The 18,687-nt window shown below is 38.7% G+C and overlaps 1 protein-coding gene across 1 annotated transcript in view; it reads left to right on the top strand.

Annotated features, from left to right (window-relative positions):
* LOC149568697 (immune-associated nucleotide-binding protein 1-like) overlaps nucleotides 1-18,687 on the top strand; it is a 238,526-nt gene that overhangs the window by 41,603 nt on the left and 178,236 nt on the right. Inside the window, exon 3 of the mRNA XM_089817604.1 lies at nucleotides 12,792-13,066. Coding sequence (XP_089673730.1) covers nucleotides 12,792-13,066 — 275 coding nt within the window. The remainder of the gene's footprint in view (nucleotides 1-12,791; nucleotides 13,067-18,687) is intronic.

The raw sequence follows: 18,687 nt of genomic DNA, 5'->3' as shown, positions 1-18,687 counted from the left end.
ATCGCAAGTTTGTCAAAGATTACGGGAAAATTGTAGCACCATTGACAGCTCTGTTAAAAAAGGATGCCTTCTCCTGGACCCCTGTTGCTGAGACTGCATTTGAACAACTAAAACAGGCTATGTGCAGTACACCTGTTCTCGCGATGCCAGATTTTTCCAAACCCTTCACTATTGAGAGTGATGCTTGCGGCAATGGATTGGGTGCTGTTCTCCTGCAAGATGACCATCCTATTGCGTTCACTAGCAAAGCCCTCTCTGGTAAGAATCTAGCCCTCTCTACTTATGAAAAAGAAATGATGGCTATTTTGCATGCTGTACAGAAGTGGCGGCCATACCTCTTAGGGAGTCATTTTTGCATCAGAATCGATCACCAAAGTCTGAAATACTTCCTGGAACAACGGGTATCCTCTCCTACACAACAGAAATGGGTCAGCAAACTCATGGGGTATGATTATGAGATCACCTACAAGAAGGGTAAGGAGAATATTGTGGCAGATGCTCTTTCTCGCACATTTGATAATCAAGCTTCCCTTTCCGCTCTTTCTATGCCCATTCCCAATTGGTTAGCGTCTGTTCAGCAGGGCTATGATAGTGACTCTTCTTTATCTCAAATCATTCACCAGCTAGCCAATAATCCTTCTGCTATACCACATTACTCTTGGGATGGTGCTTCTCTTCGATACAAGGGTCGGCTAGTGCTTCCTCAGAACCCAGCTCTACATCAGGCTATTTTTTATGAACTCCATGCTTCTCCTTCAGCAGGGCACTCAGGCTTCCTCAAAACTTATGAGCGAGCAAGGAGAAACTTCTTTTGGAAAGGGATGAAACAGACGATTCAACAGATGGTGGCTGAATGTGATACTTGCCAACGCCACAAGGGTGAAACGACCCTCCTTCCTGGCTTGCTCGAACCATTGCCCATCCCTACACGGATTTGGACTGATATTTCTATGGATTTCATTGAAGGGCTTCCTACATCCGGTGGCAAGACAGTGATCTTGGTTGTGGTTGATTGTCTCTCGAAATATAGTCATTTTTGTGCCCTCAGCCACCCCTATACTGCCTCCTCTGTTGCACAAATCTTCATGGACCAGATATTTCGTCTTCATGGACTCCCTTCTTCCATTGTCTCTGATTGTGATGCAACTTTTACCAGTCATTTTTGGACTAAACTGTTTCAGAAAACTGGCACCAAACTGACGATGAGTCCGGGCTATCACCCACAAACTGATGGTCAAACTGAAATTGTCAATAAATTCTTGGAAACTTATCTTCGTTGCTTCACTTCCGAACAGCAATATCAGTGGGCCAAGTGGCTCCCTTTAGCTGAATGGTGGTACAATACCTCTTACCACACTGCCTCTAAAATGACTCCATATGAAGCAGTCTATGGTCAGGCACCTCCAGTGCTCCTTCCCTACACTCCCAACAGCTCACCAGTCCAGGCAGTTGACATAGTTCTCCGCAGCAGGGATCAGATTCTTCGTACCTTACAGGATAATCTTCACATGGCCCGTAATCGGATGAAACAGCAAGCAGATCAACACCGTTCTGAGCGCTCATTTCAAGTTGGGGATATGGTTTTTCTTCGTCTACAGCCATACAAACAATCCTCCCTAAAGCTGAAAGGGCGTCATAAGCTGGCCCCAAAATTTTATGGGCCTTATAAGGTTCTGCAGAAGATTGGTTCAGTTGCTTATAAACTGGAACTTCCTCCTTCCCGCATTCATCCAGTCTTTCATGTTTCTTGTCTAAAGAAAGTTCTGGGTACCACTGTCAGAGCACAAACTAATCTCCCTGAAATGGATACGGAAGGATCCATTATCCTGGAGCCGGTGGCAATCATTGACCAGCGCACTCACCAGCTTCGCTCTCGCTCCATCTCTGAGGTCTTGATTCAGTGGCATGGCATGCAACCAGAGGATGCTACCTGGGAACCCCTTCTTCAGATTCAACAACAATTTCCACACCTTAAGCTTTGAGGACAAAGCTTTTTTCTAAGGGAGAGGGGATGTTAGGAACCTGTGTGTTCCTTCTGTTTATTTTGTTAGAGTAGTGTTGTTGGACGCATATGCTTTGTAAGTCGTCCCGTGAGTATATTTTATTATCCCACATGCATAGGTAGTATTACTTTTCTAGATCGTACCCAGTATATGAGAATAGGTTGAGGCCCTTGATGGGCACGGACGAATTTATTGTATTGAGCTTGCTCAAAGGAGGTTACCCCCTCGAAGTGGCCTGCAATCAGTAGATTCATTCTGAGTTCTACTATCACTTTGTATTCTGTTATTTCGAGCATTCTCATGATATTGCTATAAGGAGGTTCTTCACATCGGCAAGGGCTAGTTGGAACAAGCCTAGAAGAGGCAAAATTGAGAAAGTGTAAGAGATGAGTTGCTGAGAGTGTGCAAGGAGTTGGAACATGTTAGATGAGATGTTTTGAGATGATCCAAGGTGTTGAGGCCATGGTATGATGCGAAGGATGAGTTTTGGTACTTGCATAGGGTGTTCCAACCAAGCTACAAATGCATAGGATAGGACCTTGTAAGGTACTTGCAAATTATGGTTCTAATGCCGACAAAATAGAACTCCCACCAAACTTGGAAATTTACCTTATCTTTAATGTCAAGGACCAAGTTCAATATAAAGGGCCTACATTCATAGAAGGACAAACAAAATCAAAGGTTGAAGAAGTCACTATCCCATTATAATCTCAGCCAAAAGCTGAAAAGGTTACGGATTCAAGAATCAAGAAGAAGACTTGTCATGGCACCTATATGGAGCATCTTATCAAATGGAAGGATCAACCAGAATCTAAAGTAACATGGATAGATGAGAGTGATTTTGGAAAGAAAGGTATTCCTACGAAATTCCTTCAGATTTATCCACCATGAGTTCTTTGTCACATGGGGAGAATGGTGCAAGAGCACCTAGTGAGTTTGAAAATGATGATGCAACTACTGTAGATGATGCAAATATTGATGAGTCGTAAAGTGAGGGGGAGGAAATCACTATTGAATCCTTCCTAAAAATCAATGGCTTATTAGATGAACCAATTAACACTTTGTTGAGGAGTTATGGACAAAATATGTTCAATGCTCTAATCCCTAGATTAGGAAATATTCTTACTTAATAAGTGTAACCCCAAGCATTGTCACCATAGTTGGCAACAAATGGTGAGAGTCCCAATCAACTAGTGAAAAAAATGACTAAGTTGATGGAGCTGAATCCTACATTACACACATCTCCTAGTAGTGGACAGGAGGATGTTGGGATTGGGAGCATAACACCTATTCCCTTTCCCAGTTTTATGGACAATTGATGGGAACTCAAGTAGATGGGAGAAATTCCAATTTTTTTGAAGCGATAAAGTTTTGTGATGTATTTAGAATATCTAAGATAGACTTATTTTTTATGTGAACTAAACCATTCTTACATTACTATTTAAATGTATGTGTATTGTTTTTGTGATGTATTTGTGAACTAAACCTTGAATCGAAGATGATGCGCCTTGGAAATAAGATGCAAAAGATGGAATATCACCTACTTGATGTGTTGATGTTGTGCCTTCAACATGACATGATGGAGTGTGTATATCGTCGGATCTACAAATCGGTGTCTCTTCAACATGAGAGGACGATATGACTTCAACATTGGAAGATGGTGTAGCGGACGATATGACTCCAACATTAGAAGATGGTGTAGCTTCACAATTCAATTGTCTTCTTGAGCGTAACAGTCTCATTCGTTCTCTTTGTCTTTCCAATTCTTCCTCTTTGTTTCTTGGTACCGGTGGTTCTTGATCCTCTTCGAAAGTCAATTCTTCATTATTGCTTTGCAATTTTCTTTGCTCACGTAGTAATTTCATTTTATCTCTTTTAATAGCCAAATCTCTCTCCCTATCTTCATTTGTTTGATTTTTTGATTTCTCTTTGGCATGATGATGATTTCTACATGTCAAATTATTCAAACATTTGAATTACTTAAAATGTGTAAATTACAAATTATTCAAATACATATAAAAATTATAATTATTTGAATGAATACACAATATATATATTAAACGACTTGTCAAATTTCTAACCATTTCAAAATAACATTTCATTGAAACATACAAATTTCAATGAATTCACTATATATTAAACAACATGTCAAATTATAATCAAATTTGTATCTATATATCAACAAACAATATTTAAAATAGATTGCACTAACCTTTTCTATACAAGGAATATTCAAAAGGTCTTCAAATCGTGTATCCAATGATTGAATTTGGTTTTTGCTAGCTTCCAAAAGTGTTTGCCACCTTTAAATAGTGTTTGTTAGCTTGAAATAGTGTTTGCCACCTTGAAAGACTGTTTGCTGTGTTGAAACCCGTGATTTCTATCGAGATAACAGAGTGCAGAACAGACCAAAAGTAGAGAATGAATGAAATGGGCCCCAAAGTTTCTTTTTGACCATTTTTAGGTGATTTCACATAGTGTGTATGCGCTATAGTGCATACGCACTATAGTGTGTATGCGCTATAGTGCATACGCACTATAGTGCGTATGCACTATAGTGCGTACGCACTATGTGAGAACACATCACTCTCCACCCACCCTACTCTCTCTCTCTCCCTACTCTCTCTCTCTTCCTACTCTCTCTCCCCTCTCCCATCCCCTACACTCTCTCTCTCCCCTCTCCCATCCTTTACTCTCTCTTGCTCTCCCTCTCCCACCGTCTACTCTCTCTATCTCTCTCACCCTCTCTCCTCTCCCATCCCCTACTCTTTAGATCTCTCACACACACTCCCATCCTCCCTCTCCCACTTCTTACTCTCTCTCTCTCTCTCCCCCATCCCCCTACTCTCTCTCACACTCTCACATCTGCTACTCTCTCTCTCCCATCCCCTAAACTCTCTCTTTTACAGATACACACTCCCATCCCTCTCTCTCTCTCCTCTCCCATCCCCTACTCTCTACTCTCTCTCTCTCTCTCCCATCCCCTACTCTCACACACTCTCTCCCATCCCCTACTCTCACTCTCTCTCTCCCATCCCATTCTCTCTCTGCCACCTCCTACTCTCTCTTACACTCTCTCCCATCCCCTACTCTTTGTTACACACACTCCCATCCGCCCCTCTCTCCCATTCGCTACTCTCTCTCTCTCTCCCCTCTCCCACCACCTACTATCTCTCTCTCTCTCTCTCAATTTCTCTCTCTCCCTCTCTACTCTCTCTCTCCCATCCCCTACTCTTACTCTCTCTCTCCAATCCCCAACTCTCTCTCACACTCTCTCCCATCCCCAACTCTCTCTCACACTCTCTCTCATCCTTTCACTCTGTCTCTCTCATCTCGTACTCTCTCTCTCTCTCTGCCACCTCCTACTCTCTCTCACACTCTTTCCCATCCTTTCACTCTGTCTCTCCCATCTCGTACTCTCTCTTTGCCACCCCCTACCCTCTCTCACACTCTCACACTCTCTCCCATCCCCTACTCTCTCTCTTTCATAGACACACACACACACACACACACACACACACACTCCCATCCCCCCCCTCTCTTCTCTCCCATCCACTACTCTCTAGATTTGTCACACGCACTCCTATCCCCCTCTCTCTATCTCCCTCTCCCTACTCTCTCACACTCTCTCCCATCCCATACTCTCTCTCTCACACTCTCTCCCATCCCCTACTCTCACTCTCTCTCTCTCCCCCATCCCATTCTCTCTCTCTACCACCTCCTACTCTCTCTCACACTCTCTCCCATCCCCTACTCTCTGTTACACACACTCCCATCCGCCCCTCTCTCCCATCCGTTACTCTCTCTCTCTCTCGGGCTACTCTCTATCTCCCCTCTCCCATCCCCTAAACTCTCTCTTTTGCAGATACACACTCCCATCCCCCTCTCTCTCTCCCCTTTCCCATCCCTTACTCTCTAGATCACTCACACACACTCCCATCCCTCTCTCTCCTCCTCTCCCACTCCCTCTCCCACCACCTACTATCTCTCTGTCAAGTTCTCTCTCTCCCTCTCTACTCTCTCTCTCTCTCCCATCCCCTACTCTTACTCTCTCTCTCTCTCTCTCTCTCTCTCTCCAATCCCCAACTCTCTCTCACACTCTCTCCCATCCCCTACTCTCTCTGACACTCTCTCTCATCCTTTCACTCTGTCTTTCTCATCCCCTACTCTCTCTCTCCGCCACCTCCTACTCTCTCTCACACTCTTTCCCATCCTTTCACTCTGTCTCTCCCATCTCATACTCTCTCTTAACCACCCCCTACTCTCTCTCACACTCTCTCCTATCCCCTACTCTCTCTCTTTCACAGACACACACACACACTCCCATCCCCCCTCTCTCTTCTCTCCCATCCCCTACTCTCTAGATTTGTCACACGCACTCCCATCCCCCTCTCTCTATCTCCCTCTCCCTACTCTCTCACACTCTCTCCTATCCCCTACTCTCTCTCTCTCACTCTCTCCCATCCCCTACTCTCTCTCTCTCTCTCTCTCTCTCTCTCTCTCTCTCTCTCTCTCTTTCTCCCATCCCATTCTCTCTCTCTGCCACCTCCTACTCTCTCTAACACTCTCTCCCATCCCCTACTCTCTCTTACACACACTCCCATCCACCCCTCTCTCCCATCTGCTACTCTCTCTCTCTCTTGGGCTACTCTCTCTCTCTCCCCTCTCCCATCCCCTAAACTCTCTCTTTTGTAGATACACACTCCCACCCCTCTTTCTCTCTCCCCTCTCCCATCCCTTACTCTCTAGATCTCTCACACACACTCTCATCCCTCTCCCAGGTCACCTACTATCTCTCTCTCTCAAGTTCTCTCTCTCCCTCTCTACTCTCTCTCTCCCATCCCCTACTCTTACTCTCTCTCCCATTCCCAACTCTCTCTCACACTCTCTCCCATCCCCTACTCTCTCACACACTCTCTCCCATCCTTTCACTCTGTCTCTCCCATCCCGCACTCTCTCTCTCTGCCACCCCCTACTCTCTCTCACACTCTCATACTCTCTCCCGTCCCCTACTCTCTCTCTTTCACAGACACACACACTCTTATCCCCCCACTCTCTTCTCTGCCATCCCCTACTCTCTACATCTGTCATGCACACTCCCATCCCCCTATCTCTCTCCCTCTCCCTCTCCTACTGCCTACTAGATCTCTCTCTCTCTCAAGTTCTCTCTCTCCCTCTCTACTCTCTCTCTCTCTCTCCCATCCCATCCCTTACTCTCACTCTCTCTCTCTCCCATCCCCTACTCTCTCTCACACTCCCATCCTCTAATCTCACACTCTCTCTCTCCCATCCCGTATGAGCACTCTCCGCCACCACCTACTCTCTCTCACACTCTCACATTCTCTCCCATCCCCTACTCTGTCTCTCTTACACACATTCCCATTCCCCCTCTCTCCCTCTCCCTCTCCCACTCCCTCTCCCACTGCCTACTTTCTCTCCCCCATCCCCTATTCTCTCTCTCCCCTCTCCCATCCCCTACTCTCTCTCTTTCATAGACACACACTCCCATCCCCCCTCTCTCTCTCTCCTCTCCCATCCCCTACTCTCTAGATTTGTCACACACACTCCCATCCCCCCTCTCTCTCCCTCTCCCACTCCCTCTTGCACCACCTACTATCTCTCTCTCTCAAGTACTCTCTTTCCCTCTTTACTTTCTCTCTCCCATCCCCTACTCTCACTCTCTCTCTTCCATCCCCTACGCTCTCTCACACTCTCTCCCATCCCCTACTCTCTCTCTCTCTCTCTCACCTCCATCCTGTACAAGCTCTCTCTACCACCCCCTACTCTCTCTCAAACTCTCACACTCTCTCCCATCCCCTACTCTATCTCTCTTATACACATTCCCATTCCCCCCCCCCTCTCTCTCTCTCTCTCACACTCCCTCTCCCATTGCCTACTCTCTCCCATCCCCAACTCTATCTCTCTTACACACTTCCATTCCCCCCCTCTCTCTCTCCCTCCCACTCCCTCTCCTATCGCCTACTATCTCTCTCTCTCTCTCTCCCTCTCTCTCCCATCCCCTACTCTCACCCTCTCTCTCTACCACCCCTACTCTCTCTCACACTCTCTCCCATCCCCTACTTTCTCTCTTACACACACTTCAATCCCCCCTCTCTCTCCATCTCCCACTCCCTCTGCCATTGCCTAATCTCTTTCTCTTCCATCCACCCTCTCTCTCCCTCTCCCACTCCCTCTGCCATTTCCTACTCTCTTTCTATCCCATCCCCTACTCTCTCTATCTCTCTCTCCCCTCTCTCATTCCCTACTCTCTCTCTTTCACACACACCCATCCCCCCTCTCTCCTCTCCCATCCTCTACTTTTTCTCTCACTCGCTCTCCCTGTCCCACTGCCTACTCTCACTCTCTCTCTCTCTCACTCTCACTCTCTCCCTCTCTACTCTCTCTCTGCTACCCCCTACCCTCTCTCACTTTTCACACTCTCTCTCTTTCTCTATTACACACATTTCCATCCCCCCTCTCTCTCTCCCTCTCCCAGTCCCTCTCCCATTGCCTACTCTCTCTTCCATCCCCTACTCTCTCTCAACCTACTCTATCTTCCCCCTCTCCCATTCCCTACTCTCTCTCTTTCACACACATGCACTCCCATCCTCCTCTCTCTCGCTCTTCCTCTCCCACTCCGTCTCCCACCACCTACTCTCTCTCTCCCCCATCCCCTACTCTCAATCTCTCTCTCCCAACTTGTACTCTCTCTCACACTTCCTCTCTCTCCCATCCCCTACTTTCAATCTCTCTCCCCCATCCCATACTCTCTCTCACACTTCCTCTCTCTTGCATCCTGTATTCTCTTTGCCACCCCTACTCTCTCACATTTCCTCTATCTCCCATCCTATACTCTCTTTGCCACCCCTACTCTTTCTCACTTCCTCTCTCCCCTCTCCCATCCCCTACTTTCTCTCTATCTCACACACACACACACAAATATCCATTTCCTCGCCCCACCCCCCTACCTCTCTCTTGGTTTTGGTTTGCAATTTAGGTCTCAATAGTGCATGCGCACTATAGCGCGTGCGCACTACTTTGAATTCAAAAGCATTTTAATAGCGCGTGCGCGCTATAGGGCGCACACGCTATTCAAAGCTTTGCATTAAAACCAAGCCTAAGGCTTGGTTTTGCCTTGGAGATCCAACCCAAAGGTTTGGAGTTTATAAATAGGTCTGAGACGTGTTTTCCAGCAAACATACAAAAAATGATTGATTTTTCTTGTGTGCTCCCCTTCAAGATTCCTCGTGGTTGGGTATTGATAAGATCAGGTTACATAACATTATAGGTCTTTGTGTTAGCTATCCAACCATATAATTTATTTTTAATTTGAACTATTTTAAGTCTTTCATCTATAATTTCTTTTGAATGTATGCTCTTTTTTTGTCAAAAACCACCATGTACTAATTGGGCTATAGATTTTAGCTCATTCATCAAATTTTGTAACAAATTAGTTTTTTAGAAACTAGACTCCATTCTACACACTTTGAGAAAAAGAAGTTTTGATTTTAGATTAGTTTTCAATCATTTCTAGGGGGAGCACACAGATATTTCACGTTTTTGGGATGGGTCTAATTAAAAAATTCATTAAAAAAAAAATACACATTATAAAATTACTCGAAAAATCTGGGATAAACTTCATAGTGTTAGGTAAATTTTGACTGGAGCGATTAAAGAATTTCAAAAAAAAAGTTAAAATTTTAGGGGGGCCACACTTTGTACTATGTTATGTTTTTTCGGAATAAACAGTACCACTTTTTTGTGGCCCCCTTTTTTGAGGACCTAAAACTAAACCATTTTGAAAATAAATTAGTAGTTTAGAAACTAGATTCAAAGGACTACGACTTTTGTTTTTGTCATATCTTAAAATTTTGAGCGTAACTATCTTCAAATTATTGTTGAAGTCCAGAATTTGCTGATTTCAGGAAAAAGGTGTCCACTTATACCCACCTTTTGGCACCACAACTTGGTGCACTTACCCATATATCTAATAGTGTGATTAATTAAATCTACAACATTCTTTTATGGTTATGAAGAGATGTTTACATCTTTTCTTAAGTTCTTTTGGGTCAAAAGAATGACAATTATAATTCATTTATAATAAGAGTTGTATTGCAAATTATTATAAAAGGGAGTTTTTCCTTTGAAACATCGAGAGTCTTTATAGTTCATCAAGGCTCATTTGTGGTTAAAGTATGGTTTTCTTGTTAACATAAACTTGAGCAACTGGAGGAAAAACCATTCTTTAAAAAAGTACAATCATTGCATTGAATGATGAACCTTTAGATTGAATAATAATGGGAGCATATTTTGTCCAAAATACTTCTGAATATAACTCAACCATGGTTCAATGAAAGGGTACAAAGGATTCAAGTTTTGAAGCTCTGAACTTAACCATCAAAAATTGAGAAGAATTTTTTTTCATTCTTATTTTTACAATGAATCTCTATAGGTTAATATACATCTTATAGATCCTATAGTCAGGCTTTGCACCTTCTGCATATAGGTACATTGTCTATAGGATAGGAAAGAATAAAAAATCAACATAGGAAAGAGTGCATCCAATATCACAACATGCACAAGCTAAAGGAAGAAGGGGAAGAAGACAAAGAAAAGGAACATGCTATCAAGGCTATTAATGACTTGTAAGGAGAGCTATCCTAGCTCATCAAAGACTAGAATGACTTTTGAAAAATCTCAGAGTTCCTTTGCTTACCTTGATTAGAGGTGTTAAATTTTTTTTTTAAACTTCAATGTTTAGCATTATTACAAATTCTCCAAACTTATGTTACTTTCAGTTTAGAAACTTTTTGATTGATGAGAACTTAAGTTTCCTTATGTTTATAAATTATTATAGCTATGTTTATGGAAACAAATTTTATTGATTCCTATTATATGGATTGATCTCTGTGTTTGGATGTTGTTTAGTGTATTTACTTTGATGCCTTCTCTGATTAGTTGTATCTCTTCTTTTAGGATGAGTGATCATAGTTCAATTAGGATTAAGAATAGTCTTTTAGATAATTTTGTTGGAGTTTGTTAGATTTTTCTTCAGCTTCGCGATAAAACACTTGCTCACTCGATTCTGATAAACACTTCATCAAATTCTTTTTGCTTTCTCCGAAATACTCAGAGATTTACTTGATGTTGCTCAATAAAAAATAACCTGTAATGAAAACAAGTGGTTTTGGCTTACCACAAACCCTTCAAACTTTATAAAAATATTGTTCAAATAACGGAGAAGCCAAGTCTAAACTTTTCTCATGAACAATAATATTTCTGAAAAATATGTTAAACATTTCTCACATGATACAAAACTAGTGAGTTCAGTCTTCATTTCCTTTGGTGAAAGCTTTTCTATCTTAAACTGGCTTCTCTCAACACTAGAAGCTTAGATTGTATCTTCATTAGGTTGTCTTCATTCTAGACATTGACTTCAATGATTACCCTTTCTTTTCATTTTGCAGCAGCATATCTTCTATGTCACATAATAGAAAATAGTTGGGAGATAGTATGTTAAAGTTTTATTTTCTATCACATAATGAAGATTGTCTAAAATGTATTTCTGATGTGGGATGAAGACTCTAGAGTGTACATGTCGATGGTGTAATGTGACAGCACTAACACTTAACAACCCTGCCATGCCATGTGTTTGAAGACATATTCAATCATGCGCACACATGGTAGAGTTAACTATAGTTTCAGTTACAATAGGAAAAAGGCATGGACTTGGTCTATTCCAACAGAATTGCTATTACTTTGGTCATTCATGTTCTTGTGGCAAGCCACTTTGTTGTAATGGCCCAGAACTTTGCGTTCTTCTTGTATGTGTAACCTCAAATTCAGAACCTCTCCCTATCTCCTTTATCAAATAGCAAGTCATTAGAAAACGAAAACGCTAAATCCCTAACCTGATCTTGTGATAGATTCAGCAAATAGACCATTGCTTCAAATACAAAAAATATCTGATTACGAAGTAGTCGCTCCATCTTACACCTTGCAGTTGTAATCCCTTCCAAGAAGTCTCCTTTTGCCACCGCACACAACCAACATAGAATTCCTGCGTCAAATAGTCGTGAGTGACCATTTTTTGTTTTTGCTTGGAAGGAAGTACAACATTTGACTGGTCGATCATTTTATCAAAGTGTCGCAAACCCTATGACTCAAATCCTTTGAATCCTTCGAAGCACCAATTCAAATCCTTCAAATCACAAATATGATACGATCACATTACTTCCCTAACATATGATAATAATTATTCGTTATACGGAACGCTTCAATAACATGAAGCATTTGTAAGAGAATCTTAAACGCGCCCTTAAAGCCACTCCCTAAATTAATGGACAGAATTTAAATTCGAACTTAAAAGTTTCAACAAAAATTCAAAATTTGCAATGCAAGAAATAGATTTATTTGTTTTGAGAGAAAATGAATTGTGAGATATTGAATAGTCGTGATTGAATTAACTTGGACTTTCTTTCTGAAATTGTTTTGTTTTGAAACGGACAAGAGATATCTTTGTTGCAAGTATTTAATCTAAAATGTCTTAAAATAGACTGATCCAAAAATTCTTTCTCACATATTACACAATTTGATCAGTTGTAGTTAAGTGCATCTTGCATAAAATTATTTAAATTCAGATCTATTCTTTTAAACAATAGATAAATTTCAAATAGTATTTATTATTATTCAAATTAAGTAACTCAAAAAAAAAAAATTCTAATTGCAAATAGAATTTTATTATTGTTCAATATCTTCTGTAATTCCTTTTGAAAACAATTCATGCAGGACTATTTGATACGAATGTACCAAAAGAGCTTGTTGAGAGGGAAATTGTCAAGTGTATAGAACTTGCCAAGGATGGGATGCATGCAGTTCTTTTCGTATTTTCTATTAAAAATCGATTTACTGACGAAGAAGCAGAAGCTATGGATGAATTGGAAATGCTGTTTGGGCCAACAATTGTAAACTATACTGTGATAGTTTTCACCGGCGGGGACGAGCTGGTTGCAATGGGTAAGACATTAGAACAGTACTTGGAATACTGTCCAACAAAACTCAAGGTTAGTTTTCCCTTGGTAAAATATGTAAATATTTTATGTATCCGTCATCAATTTTTATGCTTCGTTGATATGCACAAAACTCGAAATGAAAAGTTTGTTTTATATCTGTTATCAATTTATATGTTTTCGTTGGTATGCACAAATCTCAAACTCAAATGTTTTTTTATTTCCCTGATTAGCAGCTATAATACTTTACAATATTTGTTGTCAAATGTGTATCTTTATTTGTTATTTAGAGATCCAATTTCCTCCCTCACCTCCATAGAGATATAAATACAAACTGTATCTTATTGTGAGTTACTTTATGGAATGAAATCTAATTTTTATGGATTCTGGATATATATATATATATATTTCACAATCTATAACATTAATTATTAATTAAATATATATGAATTATTTAATAGAATTAATGTTATGGATTATGGAAATACGGGTGCGTGCACACACACACACACACACACATGAATATTGATTTAAAATATTGTTAGTTTAAAATGTTTACCTGAAATATAATATGACAAACTATAGATTATATTTAAAATTGAGAACATCCTTCAATGCAATTATGATAATATTTTAAATCTTATTTTATGATCTATTAATATTTTAAAAATAATTCAATATAAATTTAGCTTTGTATCAATACTTTATATTACATAAACAAAAAGATGACAATGTTAATATGATCAAATAAGGAAATGACAACAATGAACAACTATGATCAGATTATATTTTAGTAGTTATCTATGGACAACAAACTGAAAGAGAACACAAAACACCGAAGTTATTTGAAAAAACAATCAACCATCAAAGACAAACCTTACAAAAAGAGTTAAAATACTTTGTATATGGGAGAAAAAACTAATTCTTCACAAAAACTTTTGATTGCTTAAATATGTCCTTGCATAAAATCTATTACTAGAAGGTAAAATTACAACAAAATGAGGCACATGACAAAGAAAATATGATTTCCTTAATGGGTTGAAAATAGGTTTACACTGAGACTACCAATGTTCAACTTATTACAACCATCCATTATGCCTTATATTGTTTTGAGACCTAGCATATAATGAATAAACATAGAATCAATTTGAAAGAGATAGAGTTGAAGATGAAGAAATATCCTTAAGAGAACACCGCTTAAGCATTATACACCTCATATATTTATGAGAAGAAAATACTTAGATAATTTTCCACTATAGACTATGTTAACTTTTATTTTTCAAAAAATTGTAATATGATTCTTACATCTAATTTATCATAGTGCCAAGGGTCTTCATAAGATAAATACTATATACATGCCATTATAAATGTATAATTGAACATGACATCTTCTAAAAATGTCTACATAATTAAAAGTAATAAGAAATCAAAAAATAAGTTACATTTTGTTGAATTGGTTTTTAAATATAGGAGAATTGGTTTTATAGGGATCCAAAAACCCAAGTTATATAGACAAACATAAGTTTTTTCTATATCAAAACTAACAACCAAGCGTCAACAAAATAGTACTAAAAAAGTAAAAGATAGGGAAATACAATGTTAGGGTTTGACAGATCTAGAACAATATAAGAATAAATAGTTATATGTAGAAACAAAAGAATAATTTTCAAAGAACATAGATTTAACGTGGTTCACCCAAAACATGGGCTACACCCACTTACACAACCTTCAACCTTTCTATTATTCAACAAAAATGTACACCAACATTACAATGCATTATGCATCTTAGCCACTTATAGCATCATTTTAGGACAACCTCTAAAACTGAAATATTTAGGAATACTAGAGAAGTCGCCACAACATCAACACCAACAACATAATTAGTCACCACAATATTAACAATCTCCCACTTGGAGATTTTGACTAGATGACAATGTAATATGTGCAACTTCTAGTAGATAAAAGAATTTGTTATGTATTACCTCCCTGATCATCAATCAAGAAGCCCAATAGAAGCTAAGCAAGAAACTGACTTCTCCTTGGGGACTGACTTCATGAACATGTCTATAGGATTTTCATTTGTGTGAATCTTTCAAGCCGCATTTGGTCATCCTCCAAAACACACCTTATAAAATGATATCTAAGTTGTATGTGTTTTATCCTTGAATGAAAAGTGTAAGTTGTCACAAGATGTATGGCACTCTGGCTTTTACTATATAATGTGCAATCTTCATGTTTCTAACTCAATTCATCTAGAAAATAGTGTAACCAAATTATCTCCTTGGTAGCTTCCATAGCAACTACACACTCAACTTCAGTTGTTGAAAGTGCATTAACCTTCTATAATCTAGAATCCAACTGACAGTAATGCCTCCTACAATGAAAACATAACCTATAGTACTCCTTGTATCAATATCTCTTGCTAGATCAGAGTCAAAAAATCCATTCAAAGAAGAACTAGATCCTATGAAACATAATGCCTATCTAGTAGTACCGTTCAGATATTGAAGAATTCATTTGACAACATTCCAATGTTTCATACCTAGATTTCTCATATACTTGCTGGCAACTCTCACTGCATCAACAATATCTAGTCATGTGTATACCATTGCATACATTAGACTAGTAGTAACTGATGAATACAAGATGTTAGACATTTTATCTACTTCCTTATATGAATTGGGCATATTTCATTACTCAATTTGAAATGACTAGCCAAAGGTGTATTGACTTCTCTTGCATCGTGCATATTAAATCTCTTCAACACCTTCTTTATATAATCACTTTTGAAAAAATTCAAGGTTCTATTTTTCCTGTACCATGTAATCCTCATACTAAAGATTTTCTTTGTAGCACCCAAATCCATCATAGAAAATGACCTTGCCAATTTATGTTTAAGTTCATTTATTTTTTGCATATTAGACCAAGCAACAATCATGTCATCAACATAGAGTAACAAGATAATGTAACTCCCATTATCCAATCTCTTAAAATATACATAGTGATTAGAATGATATGTATAGTACACTTGTTCATCCATAAAACTATCAAATTCTAAATACCATTGTCAAGGTTCCTACTTTAGGCCACACAAAATCTTCCTTAACTTCCACAAAAAATTCTCCTTACTCTTTACCTCCTATCCCTCTAGTTTTTGTATGTAAATTTCTTCCTCCAAATCTCCATGGAGAAAATCTATCTTGACATCTAGTTATTCAAGATGGAAGTGATCTGTAACCAAAAGTCTTAGTATAGTCCTAACGAAAGTAACTTTTATAATAGGGGAGAATATTTTATCAAAATCTATACCCTTTTTTTGTGCAAAACCCTTTATCGCATGTCTGGCCTTATACCTTTTCTTTCCTCCATCTTCCTCCCTTATCGTATAAACCTATTTGCTAGGAAAGGCTCTTTTTCCTTCTGGTAGAAAAACTAAGTCCCATGTCTAAATTTTCAACAAGAAGACCATCTCCTCTTTCATGGCCCACTTCCATTGTTGTTCGACATCCACCTACATTACTTCTCCATACTCTTTTGGTTAACCAAAAATCAATCAATAAAATGTAAGACAAAAAAGGAGAAAACCTTTCAAGAGGTGTAGTTGACCTTGTATAACATCTAACACTTACATGAGTTTGTGGGATAACCTATTCTTAGTGAACATTAGTAACCAGTGGCTTTTCATTTTTAGGAGTCTCATCCAAAACCACATATTCTTGTTTGACCTGTTCATGATTCTTTTCATACAACTAATCTTTGTAACATGACCTTCTCATTGAATAAAATACCTCTACTTTTGATAATTTTAAGAATTTAAAAATCCCATAAGGGATAGTCATAGTCATATACTACAAATCAAATGAAGGTGCATTTTAAATATTTAGCATCAAGCTTGGTTTTGTGTTCTTTATCAACATGGTCAAAAGCTTCACAATCAAAAGTTTCCAAAAATGAATAATTTACCTTTTTTCTAGTCCATGCCTTCTCTAGGATACTACCATCCAAAGTGGTTGGAGTTCCTCTATTTATCAAATAGACAACAATGTTTACAACATCTTCCGAGAAATGAAGGGGCAAACCAACATGCAATCTCATGTTCCTTCCATGTTTTATGATAGTCCTATTGATTCTTTTTGACACTCCATTTTGTTGTGGCATTCCTAGAATTGTCTTATGCCTTTGAATTCCATTAATAGAAAAATAATACTCAAACACTTCAACTTATTTTCTATCTCATTCTCAACCAAAGCTTTCCATTTCTTAAATGTTTCAAAAACATCAAATTTTTATTTTAGGAAATACACTAATATTTTTCTAGTTGAATCATCTATAAAAATAACATAATAATGAGAGCCACCAAGAGATTATACCTAAGCAGGTCCCCATACATCTAAATGCAATAGCTCTAACTTCTCACTCTTCTTTTCTTTCCCAACTTTGAGAAATCTAACGCTTTTCTATTTTCCATAGACATAACTTTCACAAAACTCTAAATCAATATATTTTAGGCCTTGCAATAGTTTTTTAGATTGAGGGATTTTCATCCCTTTCTCACTCATGTACCCAAGCCTATGGTGTCACGTTTCTGAATCTCTTCTTGCAATATCTATATTAGCTTTCCTTGCATTAACATTATTCGTAGAAGCTAAGCTAGATAAGTGTTACTAGTACAAAAATTTAATGTTCCTATCTTTGCACCTTTAGCCACTACTAATGAACCTTTAGTGACCTTCTAGATATTAAGTGGAAACATGAGTATGTAGCCTTCACTGTCCAGTTGTCCAACATAAATTTAATTTCTTCTTAAACTAGGGACATCCCTTACCTCCTGTAGTATCCATTAACTTATGTTTGGCAAATAGATCTTTATTTTTTATTTTCCAACAATGAGATAGGTCTCATCATCACCCAAATATACCCATTCAAGGTCACATTGAACATAACCTGAAAATATTTTCTATGGGGTATAGCATGGAATGAAGCTCGATAACCTATTATCAAAGAATCATTAACATTATTGACACATGAGATTAAAGCATATTGTAAAGTATTAATTGCAACATTAGCTTCCTTATTGTCATCGTCATTTTCATCTCCTTGTTTATTTTTTTGAGACCAACACTCTTTCTTCATGTGGCCAAGCTTTCCACAATACCATTAATCTTTCTTTTCTTTAGATTGATAACATCCTTTTTTTGACTTCCCTCATGACTTGTCATGCAAAAGCCCTTTTCCTTTTTCCTTGTTCTTCCAAGTATTTGAACCAAAGAGAGAGTTACTTACAACCATAACCAAGTTATTCTAGCGTTCTAGCAAAGAACATAAGATTAAGAGAGCACTAACCTCTTCATCAAATGAAATTTGTATAGATGACAATTAATTGGTAGCTATGTTAAATTCATTTAACTTATTCTCTATAGATCCTCCCTCAACTATTTTCATATTAAACAAACACTTCATAAGAAATACCTTATTCAGAGCTGATGGTTTCTCATTTTACATAGCCAATGTCTCCATTAGATCTACTATCATTTTTTCCTTTGATATGTTGAATGTTACAAATGGTGCAAGGCATAGTCAAATATATTCTAGTGTTGGGTGATGCGACGTGCTCCCCTGCCCATAGGTGGTTAATTATGTGGTGTTCCATGTTCACTAACAGTCATGGCTTTTGG

Source organism: Cupressus sempervirens, chromosome 3, assembly GCF_028749045.1.
Source record: "Cupressus sempervirens isolate cs-2001-9-10 chromosome 3, ASM2874904v1, whole genome shotgun sequence".
Classification (NCBI taxonomy): domain Eukaryota; kingdom Viridiplantae; phylum Streptophyta; class Pinopsida; order Cupressales; family Cupressaceae; genus Cupressus; species Cupressus sempervirens.
The sequence above is the reverse complement of the archived record's forward strand: the minus strand, read 5'-3'. Positions and strand labels throughout refer to the sequence as shown.